The following is a 25,448-nucleotide window of genomic DNA, read 5'->3' as shown; positions in this document are numbered from 1 at the left end:
AGCCTGTGAAATCTGCACCACATCCACGCAGGGGCAGCAGCTGCAGGATGTGCCTGGGCTGGGAGAAGGAGGTTTCAGCCCAAAATGAGCTCCTTCCCACTCTGCCCTTGCTGTGTGACCGCAGCCCTTCAATCCTGTGCGGGGTTTTGGACCCATCTGCCTCCAAGCAAAAATAATTCCATGGGAGTGGGGTGAGAATGGATTCCTGTGGGCTCCAGGAAGGGAACTGGGGGTAGCGGATGGGATTTTTGCAAGCCTAATGGTGGGTCTGGCAGGGCTGTGGGAACAACTGGCCCTGCACAAAGTCCTGTCCCCCATTCCCAGCTCCATCCAAGCAGTGTTGGATGTGGGGGAAGAGGAGGATGTGGCCCTTGGTGGCTCTTGGAGCTCTGATGCTCAGCCCTGAACTGGAAGCTTTGCTGGGGACGCCCAGTGCCTGCCTGGGTGGGATTTTAGCCCTCCCCACTCCCCCAGGTGCTTTCCCCAGGCTCCAATTCCACATCAGGCTCTGATCTCCTGCCCTCCTGCATCCCTTTGGCAAACACCCCGAGCCTGGAGCAGCTTGGAGGGGGAAGCACAGACATGGAGACAAATGCTCCGTGCTGCTGGCACGGGCAGCTCGTTCTGCCCCTTGTTCCTTGACACTGCAGCTGGTACCAGGCCTAATGGGCTGCACTTCCAGTGCCAGTTTCCTGGGAAAACGACTCCCAGTTATTCCAAATGTTTCACTTTAGGAACAAGCAGAACTGCACACAAGTCCATCCTGCACATCATGTTTTTGTTGAGCCTCTAACCTCTGCTGCCACTTGGCACCGGAGCCCAAAGGGGAGTCTCGGGGGCTGCAGGTTGCAAACTGTGCCAGGGATGCAGCAGGATGGAATTTTGGAATTACAGCGCTGGCAGGGAGACCTCCAGCTGGGATTTTTTTATTTTCATTTATCCTTGTTTTGCAACCAGGATGTGCCAAAAGCTGCCTTTATGGGCTGGGCCAAGCCAGAGGCAGGAGGTGCCTCTTGCTCCCACCTGCCCTGGTGCTCCCAGACCTGGAGTCAGATCCTTTATTTCCAGCTCCACGATTCCTTGCTGTCGGAGCACTCTTGCATAATTAAGAGGTGAAGCTGGCAGGCTGCACGCAGCTAATACAGATATGATTAATTTTCATCCCTCTGTTTGATTTGGAAGGTTGTCCTTCCCGAGGCAGAAGGCTCCATCCCAGATGGATGGAAAGCTGCCAGCCGGACGCGTCTTGGAGGGACAGCAGGACAAGACATGGGAAAGTTTAGTGCTTTGGAAAAGTGACCTTTCTTGGTAACTAATTTGTCACTTCCCAGCACCATCTGCTGACTCGTCAGCTGCATCCATCATCACCATGCGAAAAAAAGGACTGGAAAAGTCAACTAAAATGGGAACCGCTGTCAGATGGGGTCGGTGCAAATTGTTTAGAGAAGGGAGGGGAAAACCCCACATTTTGTGGGTGACATCCTTTCCATCACCTCCCAGCCACATTCCCAGGGAGGTTTGCAGGGAGCAAAGCTGTGCTGGAGTCTCTGGGAGCTTTCCATGGCACAGGGGGTGATAAGCCGGAGCGAATGCCCAGGGATCCGGGAAGCACCTGAGTGCTGGACATGAGGTTTTCGGGAGGGCTGCGGCCCCAATCGAGCGTTATTGACGGCTGTGACAGCAGCAGGCCCCTGGTGACACCTGGTGTGCCCGTGTCCTATTGACTGGCTGCGATGGGGCCAGGTGGCAAATGGCATCCCCAGGCTGGGCAACCGCTGTTCCCGATATCCCTCCCCAGGCAGGCAGGAATGCTGCCGCTCCCCGCTCTCACAGCCCACGGATCCCGTTTGAGGCAGGAGCATTTCATGGCTTCCCAACTCGTTTTCCCCTCACCTGGCTGCTCCCAGACTCCCTCAGGAACAGCACCGGGATGTGCCTGGCCTGATCCCAAAGCCTCTGGCATCAGCTCCTGGCTGATGGTCCCAGGAGAGCACGGATGAGTTCTTGCACAATTCCCTCCCTCTCTCAGCACCTCGTTTGTCTGGAGAGGGATGACAGTGCAGGGTTTGTGTTCCTGAGGGGGATCAGTGCCAGGCTCAGTGAGGATGGGACAAGGGGCCACTTGAAGACTCAAAGTGGCAACTTCTGAAATTATTGTGATTTGCAATTACAATTAGAAATATAATTGACATTCACATCCTAAAAACTTTGTCCTGCAGGCTCAGGATGTAAAAACACAGGCCAGGAGAGAGGAATTTCTCTATCTTAGAGGTGGGGAAACTGAGGCAGCAGCAGATCTGCCTCAGCTGTGGGACCACTGGGAACAGCCGAAGAAGCTGGGGAGGGAGCAAAGGGGATCTGCCTGGAAACGAGAAACTCGGCAAACTCCAGTGCAGATAACAACATTCCCTGCCTGGGAAAGCCGTTTCCATGCAGGCCAGGCAGCTGGACAGGGTCACCGGTGAGTGGCTTCAGTGCCTGTACGGGTTTATAAAGGGAGGGGAACCAGCAGGAGCATCCAGGGGTGTCAGGAGGGAGAAGAGCTCCGACCGCCAGCGTCCCGTGGCTGCACTCCCCAGGTAGGTCTTGGCATCTCTTGGCCATAGCAGAGCCAGCTCAGAGGAGGAGGAGGGAACAAAACCGATGCTGAAAGAAGGAGGAAGGTGACTTTTCCTCATCCCCATCTCAGGAGCATCGATTCCAGCAGCTCCTGCCTCCTGTGGGCACCTGGCAGACCCTGGGCACTGCTGCAGAGCCATGGGGAGCCCCAGTGCCCTCTGTGCTCGGGGAGCTGCTCTGAGCAGGCAGAAAATGACTCTCAGACAGGTCCTAGTGACAGGAATGGTTGGATTTTTTGGGAGACAGCTCGGTAGGTGAATGTCCTGTCTTGTTGCTGTGCCAGCTGCCCACCCCTCCAGCCCCCACACTGGCACTGGGTTTTGGGGGGTGAGCAGAGCTGGCACCGCTGTCCCAGCCCTGTGTGCCCACAGTGCTGAACTCGGGATCCTCCTGCTTTCTTCTTCTCCCTTTGGAGCTGGGAAGCAAATCCACCAAGTGCTCTCCGCCTGGAGAGGTGCTGAGCCAGAGATCTCTGGGCTGGAATACAGGTCCTGCTTGCCAGGCAAGGGGGGACCATTCAGCAGGGATATTTCTGAGTGGAGAAGTCTGTGTGGGTGTTCTTCTGGGAGAAGAGGGAGCGATTCAATTCCCAAAGGGATAGTCAAGATGAGATGAAGGAGGTGATTTGGTTTATTTTCTCTGTATTCAGCAGTATTTTATTTATTTATTTACTGCAGCGATGGAACAAATGAAAAAGCACAAAAGATTGATGCTGCTGAGGTTGTGTTGCAAGGGGAGAGCCTGAGAATTCCTGTCTGGATCCCTGCAGGAAACAGGGCTGGGACACCCTGGGATGTCCCGGGGCAGGAGGTGGCCCTGGTGGCCCAGGCTGGGTGGGCAGGGGGAGATGGCACCAGTGCTGCCCTGAGCAGTGCCCAGGGAAAGGAGAGGATGTGGCTGCCGGGTGCTGTGGAAAGGGAATTTTCATTAACTTCCACTGGCCCTCAGTTCAGTACCAGCTGATATTTATGGGAAATCTAATTCAGGAGTCAGATTTGACCTAACAATGTCTTCCCAATAATGCCCAAACCAAGAGGTTGCTGAAACTAATTAAGGATCAGGCTCCAATCAGGTGGAGAAGTTAAGCTGGGGGACCAGACTTCATTAAGTCTGTCCAGAGAGAATAATTTAATATTTAAAGAGAACATCCAATGTTTACATAAGTCCTTTCCTGACGTGAAGTCACAGTTAGATCACTTCAGAGGTGGTTTTTAAAGCCCTTTATTCCAGGCTCAGACAGAGCTGGGCTAGAAAATGCCTCTCCCATCTCCCTTGGACTCAATGAGACTTCTTAAAAGATCCAGTCCATCCAGGAAGGTTTCCAGTGGTGAGGAAAATCAAAACAAAAATTAACAAAACAGCTGTCTGAAGGTCTTTCTCTTTGCAGCATCTCTGTGTCCTGTGCTGGCGCTGGGATTGATGGGTTTGCTCTCGATGGGTGCAGGTCTTAAACCAACACAGCTGCAGGGCTGAGGCTCGAGACCTCAGGGAGGCTTGAGCAGTCCTGAAGGGCTGGGCTTGAAATCTCTGGAGATGTTGCTCAAGAACAAATCTGTTTACACAAACAGGTTTGAGAAGAGAATTGTCAGTCAAGGCACTTCTATTCTCAGCTCAGGAGCAACTGGAAGAGTAAATATCCCTCTGGTGGGCTGGGGCTGAGCTGATTGCAGCTGGTGCGGAGCCAAAGGCGTTTCTTGTCAAACCTCCCTCTCCACTCTTGCCCCGGTGTCTCCTTTCCCGTGTTGTCCAGGCTCTCAGGATGGTTTCCAGGAAGGTGGTGGCCAGTTTGCTGCTGGTGTCCCTGCTGTCCGTGCTGGCTGAGCAGACCCAAGGCTTCATGCCCTTCTTCACCCAGAGCGACTTCCAGAAAATGCAGGTAACCCCTCTGGAATGAATAAACCAGGAGAGGTTTCTCCCACCCTCATCACCCAAACTGCCAGTGTACACCATCAACAGGAGACACTGTGATATCCTTCTCCCAAAATCCAGGGCTTTGGGGGGACACAGATCATTTTTAAGGTGTGAGATGGAAAGGAAGAGCCTGGACCCCTCCACCAAAGGTCTGACACAACTTTGGGGTGTCACCTGCAGGCCCTGGGGGGGCCTTTCCCTTTCCTCGGTGCTGGAATTCTTCCAGAGCAGCTGCAGCCTCCCATCAGCACAGTGATGGCTCTTTTGTTGTAACAAATAATTAACCATCCCCCGGCTGGTTGTCACCTCTGGGACTTGCCGAGAGAACGTTTTTCCTTTTGAAGTGAAACAAATACCGTTGAAAGGTGTCAGGCGGCAGCTTCTGAAACACAGCCCCAGCGAGCTTCCCCCGCACCACCGAGCCCCTGGATACCGGGAGAAATCCCATTTCCAACACCCATCCCTGGATAACAATTGCCTTTTTTGGGGAGCACAGGCATCCTTCCGTGTCCGTGAGGAGGATGGGGACCCACACGGGCTGTGTTTGTACTCCCCAGCCCTTGTAGCTCCATGTCTGCCAGGACTTGGGGGTTTTCTGGGTGAACAAAGGGGAAATCTGTCCCCCAAAGGCTGTCCTTGCTCCTCCTGTGCTCGCACACTGGACGCTGAGCATGGCCTGTGCCATGTTTGACGTGTCCTGCTGTGTCTGTCATATTCCAAAACACCTCTGGCTTTTTCCAGAGGGTGCTGAAGGCAAGTTCAGCCCCATAAATGGGAAGGGGCTGACATTACAGACCTGCAGAAAGGCTGGGAAAACGTGACCTCTGCACGGGGCTCTGCACAGGGCTCCCTCTCTCAGTTCAACTCCCCTGCAAAGCTCCAGAACACAGCCAGGACAAGTTCTTGGGGACAGCTGGGTAAGGTCCCAGTGCTGTCAGCTCCCCTGTCCTGCTGACAGGGTTCCCTCACACAGATCCCCCCCACACGCAGGTCCTGTTTACTGCAACCTTCACACCCCACCCCGTCACCCAACCTTGCCCCCAACGCTGCTGAATTTCAGTCCCCAAAGGCCACTCTGGCCACAGCTGATGGGGCCTTCCCAAGAGGATTCCAGCCTGGCTCTGGGCGGTGCAGAGAGCTCCCATCCCACTGGTTCTGTGCCCAGCACTGTGGATTCCTGGCTGTGGGGACAGTGCAGAGCAGGTTTGGGACCCTGCATCACCAACTGCCCCCTCTGCTCTCTGCTCCAAAGCTGCAGGAAAAGGAGAGGAACAAGGCAGGGCAGAAGAAATCCCTGAGCCCTCTGCAGCAGCTGGAGGAGGAAGGTTTCTCTGAGCAATCCGGTGTGGATGTCACCGCAGCCAAGACCTTCCAGGTACGTGGAGCCATTTGACTCCGAGAAGTCCACGAGCACATGCAGGGGACAGGGAGTCCAAGAGATGTCCTCTGCCAGCCTGCCCGGTTACATCAGAGAGAAGTTTGCCTCCACCCCATAAATTATCTTGGTTGTTCAGCAGCCAGGTCACCACTGAGACCCAACTGCTTCTCCCTTAGGAAGATGGGAACAGCTCGAGGTCGGTCTGTGCCAGGCAGTGAAGCCCAGCCAGGTGCAAGGCAGGAACTCCCAGTTCTGCTTCAGCTCCTGCTCAGTGTCACCTCTGACCCCACAGTTCTCTGCACTGGAGAGGCCTTATTTAAAAATTTGGGCCCAACGTCTGTATACAGAGCAGAAAATGGGCAATTTTAGGGATTTAAGTGCCAGGCTAAGCCCTCAAAGGCAGACTTACCTGGTGAGCCAAGTCTGAAAATTGTGCTTTTTCCACTTGAGCACAGGGAACTTTTTCCCTGTGTGGGCAGCCACTCCTGCGGGGAGCTCGGCCATTCTCTGCCACCAAAAGGAGGGTGCAGATTCCCCCAAACAGGGAGAGAGCCAGTGGGGCAGGCAGCAGGACCAGCCAGGCTGGAATTTGGCCAAGGCACAGCTTAATGTGCACTCGTGATGAACCAACACTCGGTAACAGGATTTAAACAGCAGAAAGGCCCAGTTCAAAGCGTGAAATACCCAGCACATCCCCAGAGCTGACCAGCACCAGAACAGAGCTCTTTGCTTCGGGCACATCTGAGCCACAGCTGGCTCCAAGTCCAGCAGGCTGGAGCAGGACCACGGCTCGTCCTCAGCTCTTGCTGGGGCAGGAGCTCTGCAGGCTCAGGCTGGAAGGGTCGATGAGCGACACAGTGGAGGATTAGAAGGTTCAGAAATCATTTTCTTTGGAGTCCCTGCTGCCAGGAGGTGCCTTTATCTGGATTTCTGAGCCAGCCCACGGGTTATGCAACAGCACTCTGAACAACTCAAGAGTGTGTTGCCTTCAAAATGTTGCTTTTTCCCGTATGAGGATCATCCTCTTCCCTCCAATTCCACCCTAAACCCTCCACACCAACTCGATCCAAGTGGGGTGAAAGCACCCCAACCTCCCTCCCTCTGTTCCACTCAGCTTTTTCTTCCGACTTCTCTGGCTTCCTCCACAGCAGGCCCTTCCTGTCAGAGCTTGGCTCACCCCAAGGCAGCTGGAAAAATACCAAGATGTCCTGGAGAAACTGCTGGCAGAGCTGATACAGGACACCCCAGACGGTACTGTCAGTGGGTTGATTTCTGCCTTGGGAATTCTGCCTTTCCTTCTTCTCATCAGCTCATCAGCACAGAGATATTTATATTCTCCAGAAGGGTTTTTGTGTCATGTTTGCTCACTTTGCGGAGCCCTCAGATCCCAACCACTCCCGTGTGCACCCTTCTGGGACGGTTATTCCCTCCTAAGGTGCTGCCTGTGCCCTAGAGCTGATATTGACTGTCAGCAGCAGCACAACCCTTCCCAGCAGCTCTGTTTGCCACTTCCCTGCTCCTCCTCGTCCTCCTCCTCCCAAAAAGTCCTCAGTCTCCAGGGAACAATTTCCAGCAGAGCTTATAACAGCAGCTGTACCTGCAAGGCAGCTCAGCACGTGCAGCCGGCTCAGAACACCTCACTGCCTGCACGGGGGCTTAACACTGACACTTAATTACGCTCCACTTTGCTGCAAATCCTCCTTTTCCTTTGGGAAATTGTGTGTGGGAATTGCAGCAGCAAATATCCAGGGGCAGGCTGTTGTGCAGCTCTTCCTGCCTGCAGGTTGAGGGATGGAGCTGCGCCTGTGCCTTGTCTGGGATGTTCAAGCCCAGGAAAGGGGGTCCCACTGTCCCTGTGGGATTGTTTTGCTCTGCCTGTGCTGATCCCAGTTTGCCTCTGAGCTTTCAGCCGGGGAGATGAGGAGGAGGAAACAACACATAAAGCTCTGGAAACACTGAATGCCAGATTTAAGGACACTTGTGCTTTTCTCTCTTTTCTCTTTAGCTGACTGATATCTGCAGGATCAGAAGAGAAAGCGCTGGAGCTGCTCAAGCTGATAGACTCCACTTTATGTAAATGAAATCTGTGAGAGAGATTAACAAAATCTGAGGTGAGATAATAAATGTGCAGCGTAATTAAATGGAGGATTTGTGTCTTCTGTCCTGCAAGCTTCTCTAACAGATGGGGGGTGCCCAGTGTGGGAAAGGAGAGAGGGAAGGCTCCAGGTTCTGGACAACATCCCTGTTTTCCTGAGCACTGGTCTGGAGAGTCAGTCCTGGGAGAAGCTGAGGGAGCTGGGGTGGGGCTCAGCCTGGAGCAAAGGAGCTCAGGGGGGACCTTGTGGCTCTGCACAAGTCCCTGACAGGAGGGGGCAGCCGGGGGGGATTTGGGATCTTCTCCCAGGGAACAGGGACAGGAGGAGAGGGAACAGCCTCAGGCTGGGCCAGGGGAGGCTCAGGGTGGACAGCAGCAGGAATTTCCTCATGGAAAGGGTGGTCAGGCCTTGGCAGGGGCTGCCCAGGGAGGTTTGGAGTGCCCATCCCTGGAGGTGTCCAAGGCAGGCCTGGAGGTGGCACTCAGAGCTCTGGGCTGGTGACAAGGTGGGGATCGGGCACAGCTTGGACTCGACGATCCCGGAGGGCTTTTCCAGCCTCAGGAATTCCGGGATTCTGTCAAAGTGTGTGTCAAAGCCCAAAGAATTAATCTTTGAGGACTAGGAAGTTTTAGCCCTCATTTTTGGCAATAAGGGACATTGAGGCAAACCTTTACCAGATCTCCCAGCCGAACTGGTGACATGAGGTGAGCAGTGTTGAGGGGGGACCTGGGTGTCCCTAACCCCGTTCCCTGCTCCAGGAGGACACTCTGGCACATTCCCACGCCGCTGGAGAATGCAGGAGCCCTGAGAGCAGCCCCTCCCTGTGCCCAAACCTCTCCTATCAGCCTGCTGCTATAAATCCACCAGCACGGTGAGGAACAGCTGTGCCAGGCACAGTGTGAGGGAACAGCACCAAACTCTGCCCTTTCTCCTGCCTCTCAAACACACCCTGAGGTGAAACCCTAATTCCACTTGAACATCCTGCTCTCCATTTCCATACCTTTGGCTTATCTGAGAACTACTCCTCTCTGCTGGCAGCAGGAAATCCAACATATGTAAAGTACGGGTGGATGAGATCAATGGTATGTACGTGAATATATCCAATTCCAATCCAATTTTATCCTCCCAACCTAACACGAGTTCTGTTCTCGCTGAGCTCGTTCCAAGAGCTCTGTTTGTACTGGAACAACACCCCTCGGAGCACTCTGCCGTAAGCAGCCCTCGGGAGAGGAGAAAGCTCCCAAGGGATAATGGAACAGACAGCATGGAGTAGATTACAGCTCTAATGTTTGATCCAAAGGCACACTCCTTGTCCAGGGACTGTTCAGCTCCAGGAAGCTCCCAGTATTGTTGAGGCAGTGTGAGCTGTGGAATCACTGTAATGACTCTGAGTGGGAAGGAGATGGGAAATAACACATTCCATTAGGCTGGGAGTGAGAGCAGCCTGGGCTGCAGGAGCTCAGTCTGCAGAGGGGTGATATCCATGGAAGAGCTGGCATGGGAATCACCCGAGGAGCTGTGGCACATTTACACCAGTGTGCAGAGGCTTGTTTGCTTCAGAGGGTACCTCTTGCCTTGTTACTTCAGAGATACCCAAACCTTTACTCCAGGTTTGATTCTGCTTCATGAAAACAAGGATAATTCCCCCTTGAGGGGCAAACTGCTCCCAAACCCCCTCCAAAAGCTCCAGCGTGGGTCAGAGCTGTCCCTCCAGTGTGCCCTGTTCCCAGCTCCTTCATTTCTGTCATTTTCCAGGCCGACAGCTCCCCTGTGCCACCCAGGAAGGAAAGTTTCCCAGTGATGGCAAGAAAGTGAACATGAGCCTCTTGGATTTGCTTCCTGGACCCTTTCCCACTGGGGTGGTGGTGGGGCTGACGCTGTGGAAAATTCCAGAGGGAGATCCAGTGTGGGACTCTGCAGGGAGATCTGGGAGATCTCCCTCTGCTCTTATGGACCCAGATAAGCTGCAGAAGCAGGGGCCGGCTTTGACCCTGGCCATGGATTCTTCCAGTGGCTCTTCCCAGTTGTCCCAGCTATAAAGGAGCTCGGGATGTAAGGGCAGGTTGTGACAGAGACCACAGGAACCCCTGTCCTGTCCTGCAGCACCAACTGTGTTGTCCAAACAGGCAGCAAAATACACCTTCAGCTTTTGGGAGTAAATTCCTTCCACCCTTAGGGGCCTGAGCAGGAGAAGCAGAAACTTTTCCACTGGAAAGAGAGGAGAGACCCCAAGTAGCCCCCTCACCCAGGCTGTCAGGGCTCTGGCTCTGGATAAGAAGGAAGTGGTCTCCAGGTTTCAGGATAGATCCATTTTCCCCCTGCCCTGGAAGGTGCATTGGCAGCCAGCAGCACCCAGCTCACACCTGCAGGCAGGTAGGAAGAATCTGCTGCTCCAGAAACCAAACAAGAATTTCCTGGTGGGATGAGCAGCCCAACCGTTGGGGGAAAGAGGCAGGGAAAGAGGAAGGAAGGGAGTGGAATCACCTCTGACTTCCTAAGGTACTGAGCAGGCCCAGGACGGGCGGGCAGATGGGGGCTCTTGGGTCACACCTGGGAGTGACAGGGTGACAAATGGGCACAGTCGGCTCCAAGAAAGCCCTGACACCTCTCCCGGTGCCATGTGCAGGGCTGTCAGCCAAAAGCCACGGATGAGGAGGTGGGTGGGGACGTGGGGTTTCAGCAGCCCATCAGTCAGCGGTGGAAGGGTTCAGCTGCGGGGTTTGGGGTGCAGCCATTCCCTGCTCCGGCACGGATCCATTCCCAGGGCTCTGCTCACACCAGTCCTGTCCCCACACTGCCAGAGCTGGAGCAGCCGGCGTGGCGCGTCTGCTCCTCTGGCATCTGAGCCACTGCCAGCAGCTCTGAGGCAGCTTCTGGGCTCGCAGGGAAAGTGGAGGCTGTCCCTCCGTGCTGTCCCAGCTTCCCACAGCCAGCTCCGGGTGTTTCCAGCCAAGAAATGCTTTTTTCTGAGCCCATCTGCAGCCTCGGCACCACTTGGTGCTCCCAAAGCCACGAGGATGATGATGAAGGGGCTGCAAAAATAGAAAATCCACTGTCACATTCAGCCTTGGCACTGTGGGCAGGGAATGGGAACAAAGATTGCCCATGGGGATACAGGGTCTGACACGTCTGCTCGTGCTGCCTTCCCTGTGGAGTCCAGATGCCTTGCAGGGAAGGCAGGGATTCTCCCACAGGGAGGAAGGGAAGGGGGTCATGGATTTCTCTCCACAAAGAAGAAGCACCTGATCCTGCTGAGCTTTGGTGCTGCCAACCTCCTTCTGAGAAGGAATCACAGCTTTACCCCCATCCTCCTGTTGTCCAGCACCAATCCCATGTCCTCCTCTCCAGAGATTGTGCAATGAGGTTGCTGGGCCTGGGGTAATTTCCCTGACTGACAGAATCACAAGTTGAAAGGATGAGTTTGGGCTTTTTTTGCTGTTTTCTCCAGAGCAAGGTGAGTTCATGCAATTCCTGGGTTTGCATCAGCTCAGCCAGCACGCATCTGCATGTCCAGGCAGAGCTTCTGCAAAGTGAGAGCTGTGAGCTCACAGGATCCGTGTGATGGGAGCAAATTGGAATTTTTTATTTACATTAGACCCCTCTCCACATCATGAGCTGGCAGTGGAGCACAGAGGAGGCTCAGCTTAGCGCGTTCACACTTCCCAGCACAGCTGAGTTCGCTCTTTTAATGGGCTCCCTGGCCTCTGCTGATGAGGTATTTGCTGTTGCCAACCAGACAAACGAATCTCAGCATCTTGTTGCTGCTTTCTTGGATAAATTGGGAAGAGTGAGGCGAGCTTTGGGGACCGGATAAGGAAGAGGGCTCCTGAAAGAAGGATTAGTGACAGGACAGGAGGATATATCCTCAAGCTGTGCCAGGGGAGGGTCAGGACATCAGGAAGAATTTCTCCATGGAAAGAGTTGTTAACATTGCAAGGAGCTGCTCAGGGAGGTTTGGAGTCCCCATCCCCGGAGGTGTCCAAGGAAGACAGGACGTGGCACTGGGCTGGTGACAAGGTGGGGATGGGTCACAGGTTGGACTCGATGGCCTTGGAGGTATTCCCCACTCTCACTGGCTCTGGGATTCTGTGATGGATGTCAGGAAGGCACAGCTCAGCTCTTTCAGCCTTGTGCTCCTCCAGAGCCTCCCTCTCCCCATTCCCGAGGGACCACGGCGTGTCCCCACTCCGCTGCCACACATCCATCACCAAACCCGTGACACGCAGCCGGCCCCCAGCACCTTCAGCACCGCTGTTCCATTACCTTTAATTAAATTCCAACATTACGCCACCGTATTTCAACCACTTTCATCACTTTCTTCAGCGGCGGGGGCAGGAAAAAGCAATTACTGTTCATCACAGCCGTGCCAAAATAAATTTACAAGTCAAGGCTTGGGTTTGCTGTTTTAGGTGTGGGGTGTGGAGAGACCCCCCTTCCCAGGAAATACTTCATGGATCTGGATCCTGGTCCTGCCTGAGGTTCTGGCAGAGCTCAGCAACTGGGCAGCAATGAGGGAAATGCGTGTGGGGGTGGCAGGTGGCTGGGAAAGGGAAGTTTTTTGGGAGAACGGCCCTAAATGTGTCAGAACATCGGGGAGAGCGAGGCGGACGCTGCTCGAGGAGCAGCCCACGCAGCGATGGAGGACAACCCACCATCAACACCGGCTCGCCCTGCAGCTGAGGCAGCTTTCACCTTTTGCTTTCCCCATTTCTCCCCCTTTTCCCCGGTCCTGAGGGATCAGCGCGGGGCGGGAGCGGCTGCTCCCTCAGGACACGGCGGGACAGGGCACCCTCACCTCCCTTGACCTTCTCAACATGGCGCCCGCCCCCGCGCCCTTTCCCCATACGACCCGTGCCCTTCCCAACATGGCGGCGCCAGGGGCGCGCCGGGCCCCTCCCAAGATGGCGGCGTCGCTTCCCGCCCGCGGGGCGCTTCCGGCGGGGCCTGGCGCGGCCATGGCGGAGCTGACGGACGCGGAGCTCCGCAAGGAGCTGCTGGCGCTCGGCTACCGCCCGGGGCCCATCACCGCCACCACCCGCAAGGTCTACATCAAGAAGCTGGGGTGCCTGCGGGCCGAGGTGGCGGCGGCCCGGCGCAGCGGCCGCACCGCGCCGCCCAGCCCAGGCCGCTCCTCCGCAGGGCCGCCGCAGGCCTCGCCCTCGCGGCAGCGCTCCGGCTTCACCCGCGGCACCGGCGGTGCTGCCCTTGAGAGTGAGGAGGAAGAGGAGGAGGAGGAGGAAGAGGAAGTGGGGCGGCCGCCCGCGTCCCGCTGGGGGACGTCCGGGGAGAGCGGCGGGCAGACCTGGGGGGACCCCCGGGGGTCCCCGCCGGGCCGGGGCGGAGGCGTCAGGGCTGAGGGCGGCCTGTCCCGAGACAGCCTCGGCAGGTTGAGCCCCTCGGAGCAGTGGGGGACGACTGTGGAGAGAGGTGGGGGTGCGTTGGGGGCGTCCCTGTCTGGGCACGGGGGGTTCAGTTCCCCCTCGCAGTGGGACACGTCCATAGAGAGGAGCGGGGGCCTTGGGGGCCTTGGGGTGGACAGGGCCGCGGGGCCGAGCTCTGCGCCCCACTGGGAGACATCTGCAGAGAGCGGCCGGGGGCTCAGCCAGGGGCTGGGGGCCACCCTGGATGGGTTTCGGGGCTCCTCACTGCAGTGGGGCGCCTCAGAGAGGAGTGGGGGGCTCAGCAGTGGCCTCAGACCAACCCTGGACAGGTTTCGGGGGTCAAACTCCGCATCCCAGTGGAGCCCCTCAGCAGAGAGGAGTGGGGGACTCAGCAGCCGGGCTGGCTCGGGGTTGGATGGGGCTGGGGGGCTGAGCTCCACACCCTACTGGAGCTCCTCGGCAGGCTCCAAACCCCTTCCCAGCGAGGAGCAGTCCAGGAGCCATTGGGGGACATCAGGAGGGGCAGTTGGGGTGCAGAGCGCCCGGGCTGCCTGGGATACAGCAGGGGAGAGAAGGGGGCTCTCCTCCAGCAGCTGGTGGAGACGGGAGAGCGAGGTGACTCCCAGCACCCAGTGGGGCTCCTCAGCGGCTCCCGGGAGGTTCAGCAGCCTTTTCAGGAGAGGGAAGGAGGAACTGGCTGCCAGCGTTGGGAAGGAGGTGGAGCGGGATGCCAGCAGCCGGGCTGGGGGGCTGATCCGGCGCTTCCCGTGGCGGGCAGCCAGCGATGGGGGGCACGGAGTGACGCCACGCACGGCCCTGCTGCGCTCAGCCCCGAGGCAGCAGCCGGAGGGGAAGGGGAAAGGCCTGGAGTATTACCTGTCCCAGTTCCTCTGCCTCGCCAGCTTGGTGCTGCTGCTGATTTTTCTGGGCATCCTCGTGGTGAAGATGGTTGGGTCAGGCTGGCTGGACAGGAGAGAGGAGAGCTGTACGTGCACTGGTTTAATTCTGATTTAAATTTCATTCCTCACCTTTCTTCCTGCTTTTCCTTTATTGCTTCCAGCGCCATCACATTTATCATCCTCGTTGCCATAATCTGACATCTCTGCTTCTGTCCCTCTTCCCATCTCCCCTTTCCCGTGGGAAGCCTTGTTAGTCATGGAAAGCAAATCGAAAGTTGGCTTTTTCCAAACGAGTTTGGCCTTCAGTCCCTCAGAACTGCGGGGTTTATGTGGCATGCCATTCCTGCTAGGCCAAGGATGGATTTTATGGATGCCTGCTGGGCCAAGGATGGATTTTATGATGTGACACAATGTCTGTGTAGTACCTGGAGTGTGTTTTTGATGTTCCCTCTGCCAGCACGGCCCTTCCCAGCCTTTATTCAGTCCAAGGGGGAAGTGCAGCAGATCAGTTCAGCGCTTCAGGTGTGGCAGAGTGTGTCTGTCTCTTCCATGAGAAATGAAAAGGGTTTCCCCAGCAGCTGGTTTTTAAAGCAGAGTTCCCCAGCTGGAGCAGGTGGAAATTGGGACATTTCAGGCTTTGAGCTGAACAAAGAAGGGTTTGGGGGCTCTTTTGGGAAGGTGCTGGTACTGAGCCTGGGCACACTGTGCCCTTGGCGTGGGCTGGGAAAGCTGCTGCATTCCCAAAGCCAGGATGAAACTGCCCAGTGTCACTGGATTTCAGCTGCGACTGGAGTTCTGGAGGCAGGAATGTTGCTCAGGATTGTGCCGGCCCTGTGGCAGCTCTGGGAGGCTCTGCAGGTGCAGGGAGCTGTTCAAGCCCTGCAGAGCCTAGAGCTCCAGCTGCACGCAGCCCTCCAGGAGGGTTCATTTCCCTCCCTGGCTGTGCTGGGACATTTCAGGTGACGCTGGTGGGCAGCTGGAGGCAGCACTGGAGTGTAAAGATCAGTGTGAAGCTTCTCAAACAGGAGCTGTCAAAACATCCAGCCCCAGTTTCCACTCCCCAGCTGAATACATTCATCACCTGCATCATTTGTGTGTTTTTCCTCAGGGCTGCTCCCAGAGCAGCTCCTGGAGGGGCCGTTTGCATCTCAAGGTGCTGCCAGGAGGAGATTAACAACAGCAGAACCAGGCTTTAAGTCGAGCCTGCTTTTAAAAAGATAAATATTTTCTTGATGAAAGCTCTTGTTTGCAGCCAGCTAACTCAGCCTCTTCTCTCTCCTAGTTAATCTCTTGCCTGTGGATTGTGACAAAAGCACGGATGATGTAAGCATTTATTTATTTATCTTCAATCTTGTGAGCTCTCACAGAACAGTGATTATTCCAGGTATTCTATTCCACCCATAACAGTATCACTGTAAAATGATCAGTTCTATCGTTTTACAGAAAAATTGGGACTTGATGAGTTGGAATTAATGGGCCAGATTAAGTTAGGAGTGTGTGTGAGACTCTGAAAGATAAAAATTTAAATTCCCAATTATGTGAATCAGTTTCTTTTTAACAGTTGTACCAGAGGTGGTATTGGTTTGCAATAAAGCTGTTTTCAGCTTTAACAGTACAAGATTTAATCCAGCTAATTCCCTGAGCCCCACCATGGCTGCATAGCCCTGCTCTCTCTGTGAGGATGGATTATTGGGAAACCTGGGGCTGCCCCATCCCTGGAAGTGCCCAAGGCCAGGTTGGACTTGCTTGGAGCAACCTGGGATAGGGGAAAGTGTTAGGAGTGGAACTGGGTGAGCTTTAAGGTCCCTTCCAACCCAAATATTCCGTGATTAGGAGGGAGAAGGTTTCATGTTGGATTCTGAGTTCTGGTGTCCTGGGATGTTCTAGAGGTGATGGATCCATCCATGGTGGGTCTGAGGCTGGTGCTGCAGGCTGGGCTGGGGGTTGGTGGCACTTTATAAAATCCCAGACTGGTTTGGGTTGGAAGGGACCTTAAAACTCAACCAGTTCCTCTGGGCAGGGACTTGCAGAGGATGCACGGGGTCACTTGTGCCTGGAATGTTCCTCTGCTCGGGTGATTTGGTTGGAGCTGGTGGTGCAGGACCGAGCCAGACTCCAGTGCTGTGGTTCTGGCTGGTGTCTGGGCCTGCAATCCCAGTGTCCCCTGCCACTGTTGATCTGTGTCCCTGTGTGTGCCCTGCAGTTCTGCCAGGCCAAGCAGAAGGACGTGACCATGGCTGTGCTGCACGAGCTCTACAGTTACCTGTCCGTGCAGGCAGGTGAGTGCTGCTGCATCCCCACCCCTGCTGCCTCTCCCAGCTCCTGCTCGCTTTTGTCCCACTCTGGGCTGCCTTGTGGAACAGGCAGTTCCCTTTTGGGAGCTCTGAGGCAGGCAGGGAATAGAGAACAGGGAAAGGGGGGTTTATTTTTACTCTGAGTGGTGCTTGGTTAATGCACTCCCATCACCCTGCCTGGGTGAGAGGGCTTTGTTTGTACTTGATGTGTTGGGAATCTGAGGTAAGATTGGTTGGGTTTGTTATTTATTCTTTTCTTACCAGCAGCTTGAAATTGTCCTCAAGACAGAGCCAGGAAGTGTAAACTGATGCGTTCTTACACATAAAGTGACCTAAGAAATTGTCATTTCTGCTGAAATGTGGGAGCTGATGTGTGAGTGCCTCTCCCTTTCCTCAGCACAGAGTGGTTTAGGCTCTCTGAGCTGAGGAGCTGACCTAGCACAGTCCCTACTCCCGGAGTAAATCCAGCTCATCACTGGTATTTTGGGATGGAGAAGGCTGCTAGAAATCCACTGTATGAGTAGGGACTTGTTCAGCAAGATTCACAGCAGTGGTAATCAGTAAAAGGGTTTCAGTTCCATTTTCTGCATTTTGGACCTCGAGGCTGAAGCCTTTGGATACTGAAGCTGCACAGAACTAAATCTTTACAAATCTGACTTTGGATTTCCACCAGATTTACTTAGCACATTTGTTTAGTCAACTTGGTGAGGCAAGATCTAGAGGATTTAGTGCCTTGCCAGCATTTCTCTGCCTGGGTTAGAGGCAGAGCTGTGATTTCAGCTCCTTGGAGGCATTTTGAACACTGATCATTAGCTCCACACCTGATACCTGGTGGCAGCTGTGCTTCTGTGCTCTGCAAGGGGCAGGAGCAATACTTTCCCCCTCATTGTGTGTTCAGCAGCTCTGAAGTGTCGGGTTTGATTGCCCTTATCCAGCAGCAGCTCTGAAGTGAGAGGTTTGATTGCCCTTATCCAACCTCCATGCAGGGCTGAGCATTTTATTAATAGTCATAATCTGATCTGCCTGCAGTATAAATCTCAGCCTGGAATCATTTTGCTCAGGGCTGGGGCTGATTGGAAAGGAGAGCATTTGTTGGTGTACATCCAGGGCTTGGTTCTGGGCTGTTCAAGGGCTTTTTTACCAACATGATTTCTCTGTTTGACTTCTCTTACCAGGTAATTTTGAATGTGGAAACCCCGAGAACCTAAAAAGCAAATGCATTTGGGTTAGTGAGGTGAAGGAACACGTGCTGGTGAGTGGGCTCTGAGCAGCTTTGTTATAACCCAGTGCTTAGTCTCTTAAAAAGCAATAAATAATAGACACTGAAACAATTTACCATCCATTTTACTTCCTCATCCTGCTTTGATTCTCTCCCATATCTCTCACTTCCCCTTTGGCCAGTCCTGTTCTCAGCAGTTCTTTTGAAAATCATTTTCTCCTCCATCTCTGATTCACCCCCTGTAAATCTTAATGGTTTGTTGTTTCACTGGAGCCATCAGTCTTGTGAAACCAGAAATTTCCCTGAATTGAGGGCTGGGCAGAAGAAGGATTTTTCTCTGCTGCAGAGTGTCAGGAGACAGACTGCTCTGATCCAGCATTCCATTTCTTTGCTGGTAACCTGTCAGTAAGATTATGTTGTATTTAGTGGTTAGCCCTAACAGTCTGGGATGGTGTTATTTCACAGAGTGCTTCATGCATCATCTCCCCAGTCAGAAGACTTTAGGCCAGGCAGACCTTCAGGCTTAGTTCTCCTCCCTCCAGTTTGCAGAATCCCGATAAGAATTAACCTGGGGACAGACCCTATGGAATGAGTTCTCCCACTGCTGTAATGAAATGATGTTGGGCAGTATTTTAAATGAGTGGAGGACTAATCTTCTTATGGCTTCCTTTGCACAGAATGTAACTGGCAGTTCCTCACAGAAGTTTGAAGCTGCCCTGCACTGGATACTGAACAGCAACAAGGATTTGGGAATTAGGTGAGCAGAAACCCTCTGTGTCAAAGTTGGGGATCTGCTGATACTGAACAGCAGCAAGGATTTGGGAACTGGGTGAGCAGGAGCCCACTGTGTCAAAGTTGGGGGTCTGGGTGTTGGCTGGGGTGGAATTTGACAAGGTCAGTGGTCTCAGAGCTCGCTGGGCAAACTTCCAAAGGAAAAGTACAGCCCTGCAGCAAGATGGGAACTGAGCTCCCTCCAGGAGTCTGATTCCCAGCCCTGGCTGTGGGATGCCGTGTCCAGGAATGTGCTGCAGATGAGGTGGAAGTGGGAGGTCAGGGCTGCTTGTGGCCGTCAGTGGTTGTGTTGTGCCTCCTGTGGGGTGGTGCTGGTGTCCTGCCCAGGGTCCTGTGCCTACAGCTCTTCTTAAACTTGGCCACGTGGTCACTTTTCCCAGAATAACCTCTCTCCAGTACATTTGTGCGTGGGTGGAGCTGCATCCGTGGACCAGAGGGTTCACTGGCCAGCAAAGCCCTCTGTGCAGTGGGGGGTGTCAGCCATGCTTTGGGACCCTCTGGAGCAAGTCCCGAGGAGGAGGAGAGGGAAGGAGATGCTGAATGATACCTTTAGTGTCAGTTGTGTCTCCGGCAGAGCACCCAGTGCACACTAAATCCCAGAATTACTGAGGCTGGAAAATCCCTCCGGGATCACCAAGTGCAGCCTGTGACCGATCCCCACCTGGACAACCAGCCCAGAGCCTTGAGTGCCACATCCAAGTGAGCACTTCCAGGGCTGGGAACTCCACCACCTCCCTTGGCAGCCCCTTCCAATGCCCGACCACCCTTTCCATGGAGAAATTCCTCCTGACTGGATGGTCTGACAGCGGGATGTGGTCACTGAGGGGGCATTTCTCAGCCAACAGGCTCCATCCATGAGAAATGGCAGCAGTACTGGGTTTTCAGGGAAAAACCACAACATGCAGTCCATAACCTAAGGAAAGAGTGCTACCCAGAGTCAGCAGCCATCATCACCTTCCTCTGGGAAGCGTGGGCTGCCTCCAGTCTGTGCTAATTCCAAAGCCTTAACAGTTGTTTGCATTTTCACGTTGCTAAATGTGTCTCTGATTAAGTGAATTGCAGCAGTCGTGGTGCTGGGGTTGGTGGGCAAGGCTTGTAGGAATTCCCACTGCTCCATTTGCTCTTAAATATTCCTGCAGCTGCTGCAGTGATCCACGGATCAGACAGCATCTGTTGCTTTGATTCCTGGGCCGTGCAAATTCCCAGGACACGGCTTTCTTAGGGGCAGGGCTGGATTTGTAGGTGGGCTGGGATGCAGAGTTTTCAAATTCTGTATTTTTATACTCCAGCACATTTCCAGTCAGAAGCTGTAGGATACAATATCCTCCCACTTTTTATTTTCTTAATTAGCAGCTCTGCTGGCTGGTCCCCAAACAGCTCCACTTCCCCGGAGCCGGCGTGGCAGCATCCCCAAAACCCTGCCCCTGGCATTTTTAGCTACATGAGATGATTTTTTTAGTTGCTAGTCTGAGATGCAGGACTGAAAATGAGCTTTTCACTGGGTGATTCTGCTGCATGTTTTAAGTATTTCCGTGGAATTTGGATTGTCAATAAGACGAGGGTTGGGAAACAACCGTGTGTCTGCAGCCCCTGCAGAGCCCGGGACCAGGGCGAGCTCTCAGCAGTTCGTGAGCCGAGCACCTGTAAATTGAGCAAACCTCATTGTTTGATGGGCTGTTCAGTGCAGACAGAATTAGGAGCTTAAAAATACACAATCCCCTTTGCTCCAGTGCCCCTGGATGTGCTGGCTGTCCCTTGGATCCCTCAATGCCTGTGAGCTCTGGGAATGGCTCAGTGTGGAGAGAGCCTGGGCTTGGGAGCAGCAGTGCTGCAGCTGGGGGGCTGAGGGCTCTGAAGGGCTCTGTGCTGATGCTCTGTCACTCTTTGAGCTGCTCCTGCTCCCAGCCTGGGTGCCCCAGCTCTCACTGCCGGTGCTGAGCAGTGGCTTTGACTCAGGGAACATTTCCATCTCCGTGCTGGGAGGTGGGAATCCAATTCCGGGTTTAATCTTGTGCACGCTGAGAGGGGCTGTGCAGGGACACTCAGTGTGCCAGTGGGAGCTGCAGCCCTGCTGCCTTCCTGAAGCCACATCCATCCCTGGCTAAGCAGCCAGCCCCAAAATGTTCTGGCAGGAGGCTCTGCCTGGGTGTGGGGCATTTCCTGGGAGCCACGCAGGAGCTGCTGCATCCGCAGTCTGGTTGTTCTCCTGGCCTTGATTAAAGACTGCAGTTGGAGCCTGCTCTCTTCAGTGAGATTTTCTGCCTCTTCCCATCAGGTTGAAAGGCAAGGACCTGTCAGAGCTGGTTTCCAGCGTGGAGGAAGTGTTCTGCCTGGAATCTGCCCACCCCCAGATGGGGCTGGGCTGCCGCTTCCGCCGGGCTGTGGTCACGGCCATCACGAACCTGTTCCTGTTCTTCTGGGGTAAGTGGCTCTCGGGGCTCAGCTGCAGGGCTGAAGCCCTGTGATCACACACTCCTCAGCCACAGGAAATGCCTGACAGAGGTGAAATAAATCTGCTGATGAGTTAATGTCTAATTAACCTTTGTTCTGGCAGCACAGGAGACCCACAGCCTTCCTCTTGTGCTGTGAGTGCTTAAAAGTTGCTTTAAATCAGGCAGCTGATGAGCTCTCTGGGTATTCCTCAAGTACCCATTATTATGGGCTGCAAAATAAGTGTGTTAACTTTCCTAAAGGAGTCAGTTTTTCTTTTTTTCTTGCTCCAAGCTCCCAAGTCCTCCAGCCTCTTTAATAATGACTTGTAGCATTTCAGGGTTGGAGGTTTTATTGGAATAGTCTGTCATGCCTCAGCTGAGACAGGGGTTTTACCCAGCGAGGTGATAACGAGAGCTGTGTGACTGCAGGAGTTTCTAATCCAGCCTGATAGGGAGGGGGTGACAGGGGACAGTTCCTGTTTATTGCAGACACTGAAGTCCTACTCGGGGCATTGTCAGTGCTAAAGCTTCCATACACATCTTGCATTTTGGGCTGCCACTGGAGCCCCAGGCTTTATTTCCCTATCCAGCAGCTCTCCATGGAGCAGTGAAACCTGACAGTCTCCTGGAGTGATCCCTGAGGAGGAGGCCTCTGGCAAAGACTCCTCTGGGATTTGCAGAATTGGAGTTCTGTGGTTGTGCTGAGGTTTCTTTTGTGAGGACAGCTCTGTGCTGGGGCCTTCCAGCTGCCTCATCCCACATCCACAGCTGCCCTTGTGCTGAAGGGGGGGCAGCACCGAAGGAGTTTTGGGGTGCAGCTGCACTGGGGAGCAAAAGGAATCACTGGGATTCAGTTCCAAGCAGGCCTTGGTCCCAGTGTCAGAACTAAACCTGCATCCAGCAAGTACCCAGCTGTCCATTCCTGAATTCCCTTTGCTTTTATTCTCCTAGGTCTGATAACCCTCTGGGGGATCCTGATCTACCTCCGGTATCACTGGCGGAAGATGGAGGAGGAGGAACAAGCCATGTATGAAATGGTGAAGAAGATCATAGGTAGGAGCTGTGGGAGTTGAGGGAGCCCTGCTCTGCTCCCTGCAGGGCTGAGCCCTCACTGCTGTGTCCTCCTGTCCTCCAGCTGTTGTCCAGGACCACTACAAGGAATGGGAACGGAATTTGGAGCGTTACCCCTACGTTGGCATCTTCCACGTCCGGGACAGCCTGATCCCACCTCAGAGCAGGTGAGCTGGCTCTGGGCACTCAGGAGGGCCGGGAGCAGCAGGATGGGATTCAGCACAGCTCCAAAATGCATCCCTGGAGCTGCTCTGCAGCTGGAGCCTTTGGGTTGGGAAAGGCTTGGACACATCTCAGGCTGGGCCTGCACCTGGTGCAGATCAGTGGGACAGCGCCGGGGCTGGCACTTGGTGCGGTGCCACAGGTGCGTTGTCCCTGTTCTGTCCAGCAGTACCTGGGTTTGGTTTGCTTGGACACGGAGCATCAGGTGTCCTCTGCTTCATCTGCTGGGTGTCTGGTGCTGTCCCCTTTCCCAGCCGCCCTGCCTGGCTCTGCAGGCAGCGCTGAGCTCTTCAGAACAATTCCCATGAGCTGAACAGGGCATTGGGGCTCTTGTACAGGGATTGTGCGTGCCTGGAAAGGGGCCAGTTTGAGCTGTGCAGCTGGGAAGGGAGCTGCAGTGAGGTGGTCGGGTTTGGTGCTTCCTCAGGTCGGGTTTGGTGCTTCCTCAGGTCGGGTTTGGTGCTTCCTCAGGTCGGGTTTGGTGCTTTCTCAGGTCGGGTTTGGTGCTTTCTCAGACAGGAATTGTGCTGGAGGTCGTTGCTCTGTGGGAGGTGGGGCTGAAGGGCTGCTTTGCTCCATCTCTGCAGGGATATTTCTTGTATTTTGGTTAAACAGAGTTGCTTTGTCCTCCTGTGAAGTGTTGAACCTCCTCACTCTATCACACACAGGACTCCTTTTCCTCCAAGGGATGACTGCAGCTGTTTGAGCCATCCCTGGCTGTGAGATGCTCAGAACTGCTGGATCCAAAGCTGGGGTGAACATCAGGGTGTCCCCCTGGCTGAGATCTCTGCGTGCAGGACGGGGGAGGGCGATTTGCTCATCGAGTCCCTTTGCAGCACAAATTGAGGCAGAAATTCAGGGCACTGACAGAGCCTCTCATCTTCCCCCCAGGCAGGATTTGTGTGGCCGTACCCTGGTCTGAAATCTCTACACCAGGCTTTGTTTGATGCCTTTTCCTGCCTGCACAGGGAGCAGGAGGCAGCCAGATCCACAGACACAGTTGCTGCAGGCAGGGAAGCACAACCAGCTTGGGATTCTCATTTATTTTCTTGCTGTTCCTTGCAGAAAAAAGATGAAGCGGGTGTGGGAGAAAGCCGTGGATTTCCTGGCCTCCAACGAGTCCCGGATCCAGACAGAATCCCACAGGGTGGCAGGGGAGGACATGCTGGTGTGGAGATGGACTCAGCCCTCGTACCTGTCGGACTCGGAGCACTGAGGGGCAGCAGGAGAGGAGCAGCCGTGGGTCTGGGTGTGGACATGGACCCTGTGCAGGGGTCAGGCCCCTCACTGGTTGTGGGAGGAGCAGGGCCTGGCCCAGGGTTGGGGGTTGCACGGCTCTGTTCGCTCTCACTGCTGGAACTCTTCAAACACACACATTCAGGGCAATAATGGCTTGGAAGGAAGATGGGCTTGAGCTGGTGGGAAGCTGGAATGGCACCAAAGCGAGCCTTCCACAGAGACCTGGCTCCCGTGGCAAGCAAACAACAACCTACAAAGAATAAATGCACGCCCCTCTCGAGGGCTGGGGGGCTCTGCCAGAGCCTGGGGGTGCAAAATTCGACCTCAACTCTGCAAAGGCCAACTGGTGGCAGAGTCCATCAGGGAATGTGCTGGGAGGTAACATTTCCCATGGAAACATTAGGGTGGCAGTGCAGGCGTGTCTTTGTTAGTGTTTGTTTTTGTCAGTGCAAGGACAGCTTTGCTGTCTTGCTTGCTGCTTCCCAGCGAGGAAAATGTTTTGTGTTGGCTTCATCCATCCAAAACTGGGGAGAGGGGGAATTGGGTGAAGGTGGGCCTGGAGAGAGGGGGGAGCCTGACGTGCCTTGGTGGTTGGGGCTGGGCTGGGGGTGGTGGAGGAGAGTTTGTGACCCTGTTACACTTTTAAGTCTGCAGTCTGTGTGCTTTATTATTTTTTGGGGGGGGGAGGGAGGAGATTTGGGTGGAAAATAAAGGATATAGGAAGCTTCTAAAGGCGCTTTCCTGTGGCTCCAGCCCAGGACTGCTCCATGGCTGTTCCAGAGCAGCTCTGGCGGGGCTCTGAGGGCTCTGTGTTCATGTTTAAGCTGGGCAGCTGCGGTGTCTGTGTTCGTGTCGGAGCAGGGATGTGCCAGCACTGGGTCTGTCGCTGTTCCTGCAGCCCCCACGGGTCCCAGGAGCAGCCTGGGTCCATCCCAGCCCTGCTGCATCGTATCTCGTGTCTGTAATCTCTTGGTTACTTCAGCTTCTGTTTCTGTCCAGCGAAGGAACATTTGTTCCCAGGAAATGGCACCAGTGTGTGGCAGTTGAGGCTCGGCAGAGGAGCTGCTGTGCTGCTCTCCCCAGGGCTGTGCAGCAGCTCCCGAGGCTGCAGGGCCCAAATCCTTTGCTGGCCTCGGGCAGGAGAAGGTGCAGAGTGAAGCCAGCAGTGATTTGAGCCCTGTAGCCCCTGGATGTTGCTCTCCCTGAGGACAGCGTGGGGCTGGATGCACGGATTGCTCCTGTCCCAGGCTCTGGGCTGGCTGAGGGCACAGCCCTGCCCTGCCCTGGGCAGGTGATGCCACTCCAGGTGTGTTCCCTGTGCCAGTTTCTGCTCACCTGGCAGAGTCTGCACCTCTCCCCACCTCTCCCCTCGGGCTGCTGGGGACCATGGACACTCCGTATGGATGGAGCAGAGCTCTCCAGGAGCAAAACCAGGAGCTCTTTCCCATTAAATGGGGAATATCCTGCGTGGAGGTGGCTCTTACCCCACATTTTGGGTGTGGGTGTTTGGGCAGGAGACTGCAGCTCTTCAAGGCAAGGACCAGCCCCTTGCACTGTAATAAACAGGGAATAAAGGCAGCCTTGATTCTTCCAAAATGTGTCAAGATCATCACTGCTGCCAGAGAAATTCTCTCAGACACCGGTGCCTCTGTTCTTAAACCTTTTTAAAACTCTTGGTGGGGTTTGGGTGAGCTTTTTTAACCGTCCAGAAGCGCAGAGTCAGGCATTGCTGTCATCCTTTTGTATTAAACCTGATTTTGTAGAACAAACTTCAATGGCTTGGTGCTGTTTCTATGTTCCATTTAGCTCTGTAAAAAAATCAATATCAAAAATAAATTTATTACCAATAATTAACTACTTTTATTTGTGCTGAGAAATCCCAGACTGTCCCAAGT

At 54.5% G+C, this 25,448-nt stretch overlaps 2 protein-coding genes across 3 annotated transcripts; both read left to right on the top strand.

Moving 5' to 3' along the window:
- The first annotated feature begins 2,228 nt into the window (after positions 1 to 2,228).
- On the top strand, positions 2,229 to 7,683 carry LOC104692538. The gene is made up of 4 exons (XM_019288821.3): positions 2,229 to 2,579; positions 4,370 to 4,495; positions 5,783 to 5,905; positions 7,057 to 7,683. Exons 2-4 carry the CDS (start codon positions 4,379 to 4,381, stop codon positions 7,579 to 7,581), a joined length of 765 nt encoding a protein of 254 aa, XP_019144366.1. The 5' UTR covers positions 2,229 to 2,579; positions 4,370 to 4,378; the 3' UTR covers positions 7,582 to 7,683.
- A 5,237-nt stretch (positions 7,684 to 12,920) lies between these two features.
- LEMD2 (LEM domain nuclear envelope protein 2) lies at positions 12,921 to 25,403 on the top strand. Of its 2 annotated transcripts, none has more exons than XM_010404602.3 (9): positions 12,921 to 14,370; positions 15,567 to 15,607; positions 16,488 to 16,563; positions 17,754 to 17,830; positions 18,475 to 18,554; positions 20,865 to 21,010; positions 21,973 to 22,074; positions 22,157 to 22,259; positions 23,380 to 25,403. In XM_010404602.3, exons 1-9 carry the CDS (start codon positions 12,960 to 12,962, stop codon positions 23,528 to 23,530), a joined length of 2,187 nt encoding a protein of 728 aa, XP_010402904.2. In that variant the 5' UTR covers positions 12,921 to 12,959; the 3' UTR covers positions 23,531 to 25,403. The 2 variants fall into 2 exon arrangements, with proteins under 2 accessions (XP_010402904.2, XP_039421281.1); XM_039565347.1 differs by having other exon boundaries at positions 12,924 to 13,431.
- The last annotated feature ends 45 nt before the right edge of the window (positions 25,404 to 25,448 follow it).

This window comes from Corvus cornix, chromosome 26, assembly GCF_000738735.6.
Source record: "Corvus cornix cornix isolate S_Up_H32 chromosome 26, ASM73873v5, whole genome shotgun sequence".
NCBI lineage: Eukaryota > Metazoa > Chordata > Aves > Passeriformes > Corvidae > Corvus > Corvus cornix.
The sequence above is the reverse complement of the archived record's forward strand: the minus strand, read 5'-3'. Positions and strand labels throughout refer to the sequence as shown.

Coding starts and splice junctions, on each gene's coding strand:
- LOC104692538 (XM_019288821.3), top strand. CDS start 4,379: ATGGTTTCCAGGAAGGTGGTGGCCAGTTTGCTGCTGGTGTCCCTGCTG. Junction 4,496..5,782: donor GCGACTTCCAGAAAATGCAG/GTAACCCCTCTG, acceptor TCTGCTCCAAAG/CTGCAGGAAAAGGAGAGGAA. Junction 5,906..7,056: donor CCGCAGCCAAGACCTTCCAG/GTACGTGGAGCC, acceptor CTTCCTCCACAG/CAGGCCCTTCCTGTCAGAGC.
- LEMD2 (XM_010404602.3), top strand. CDS start 12,960: ATGGCGGAGCTGACGGACGCGGAGCTCCGCAAGGAGCTGCTGGCGCTC. Junction 17,831..18,474: donor AGGTGAAGGAACACGTGCTG/GTGAGTGGGCTC, acceptor TCCTTTGCACAG/AATGTAACTGGCAGTTCCTC. Junction 18,555..20,864: donor AACAAGGATTTGGGAATTAG/GTGAGCAGAAAC, acceptor TCTTCCCATCAG/GTTGAAAGGCAAGGACCTGT.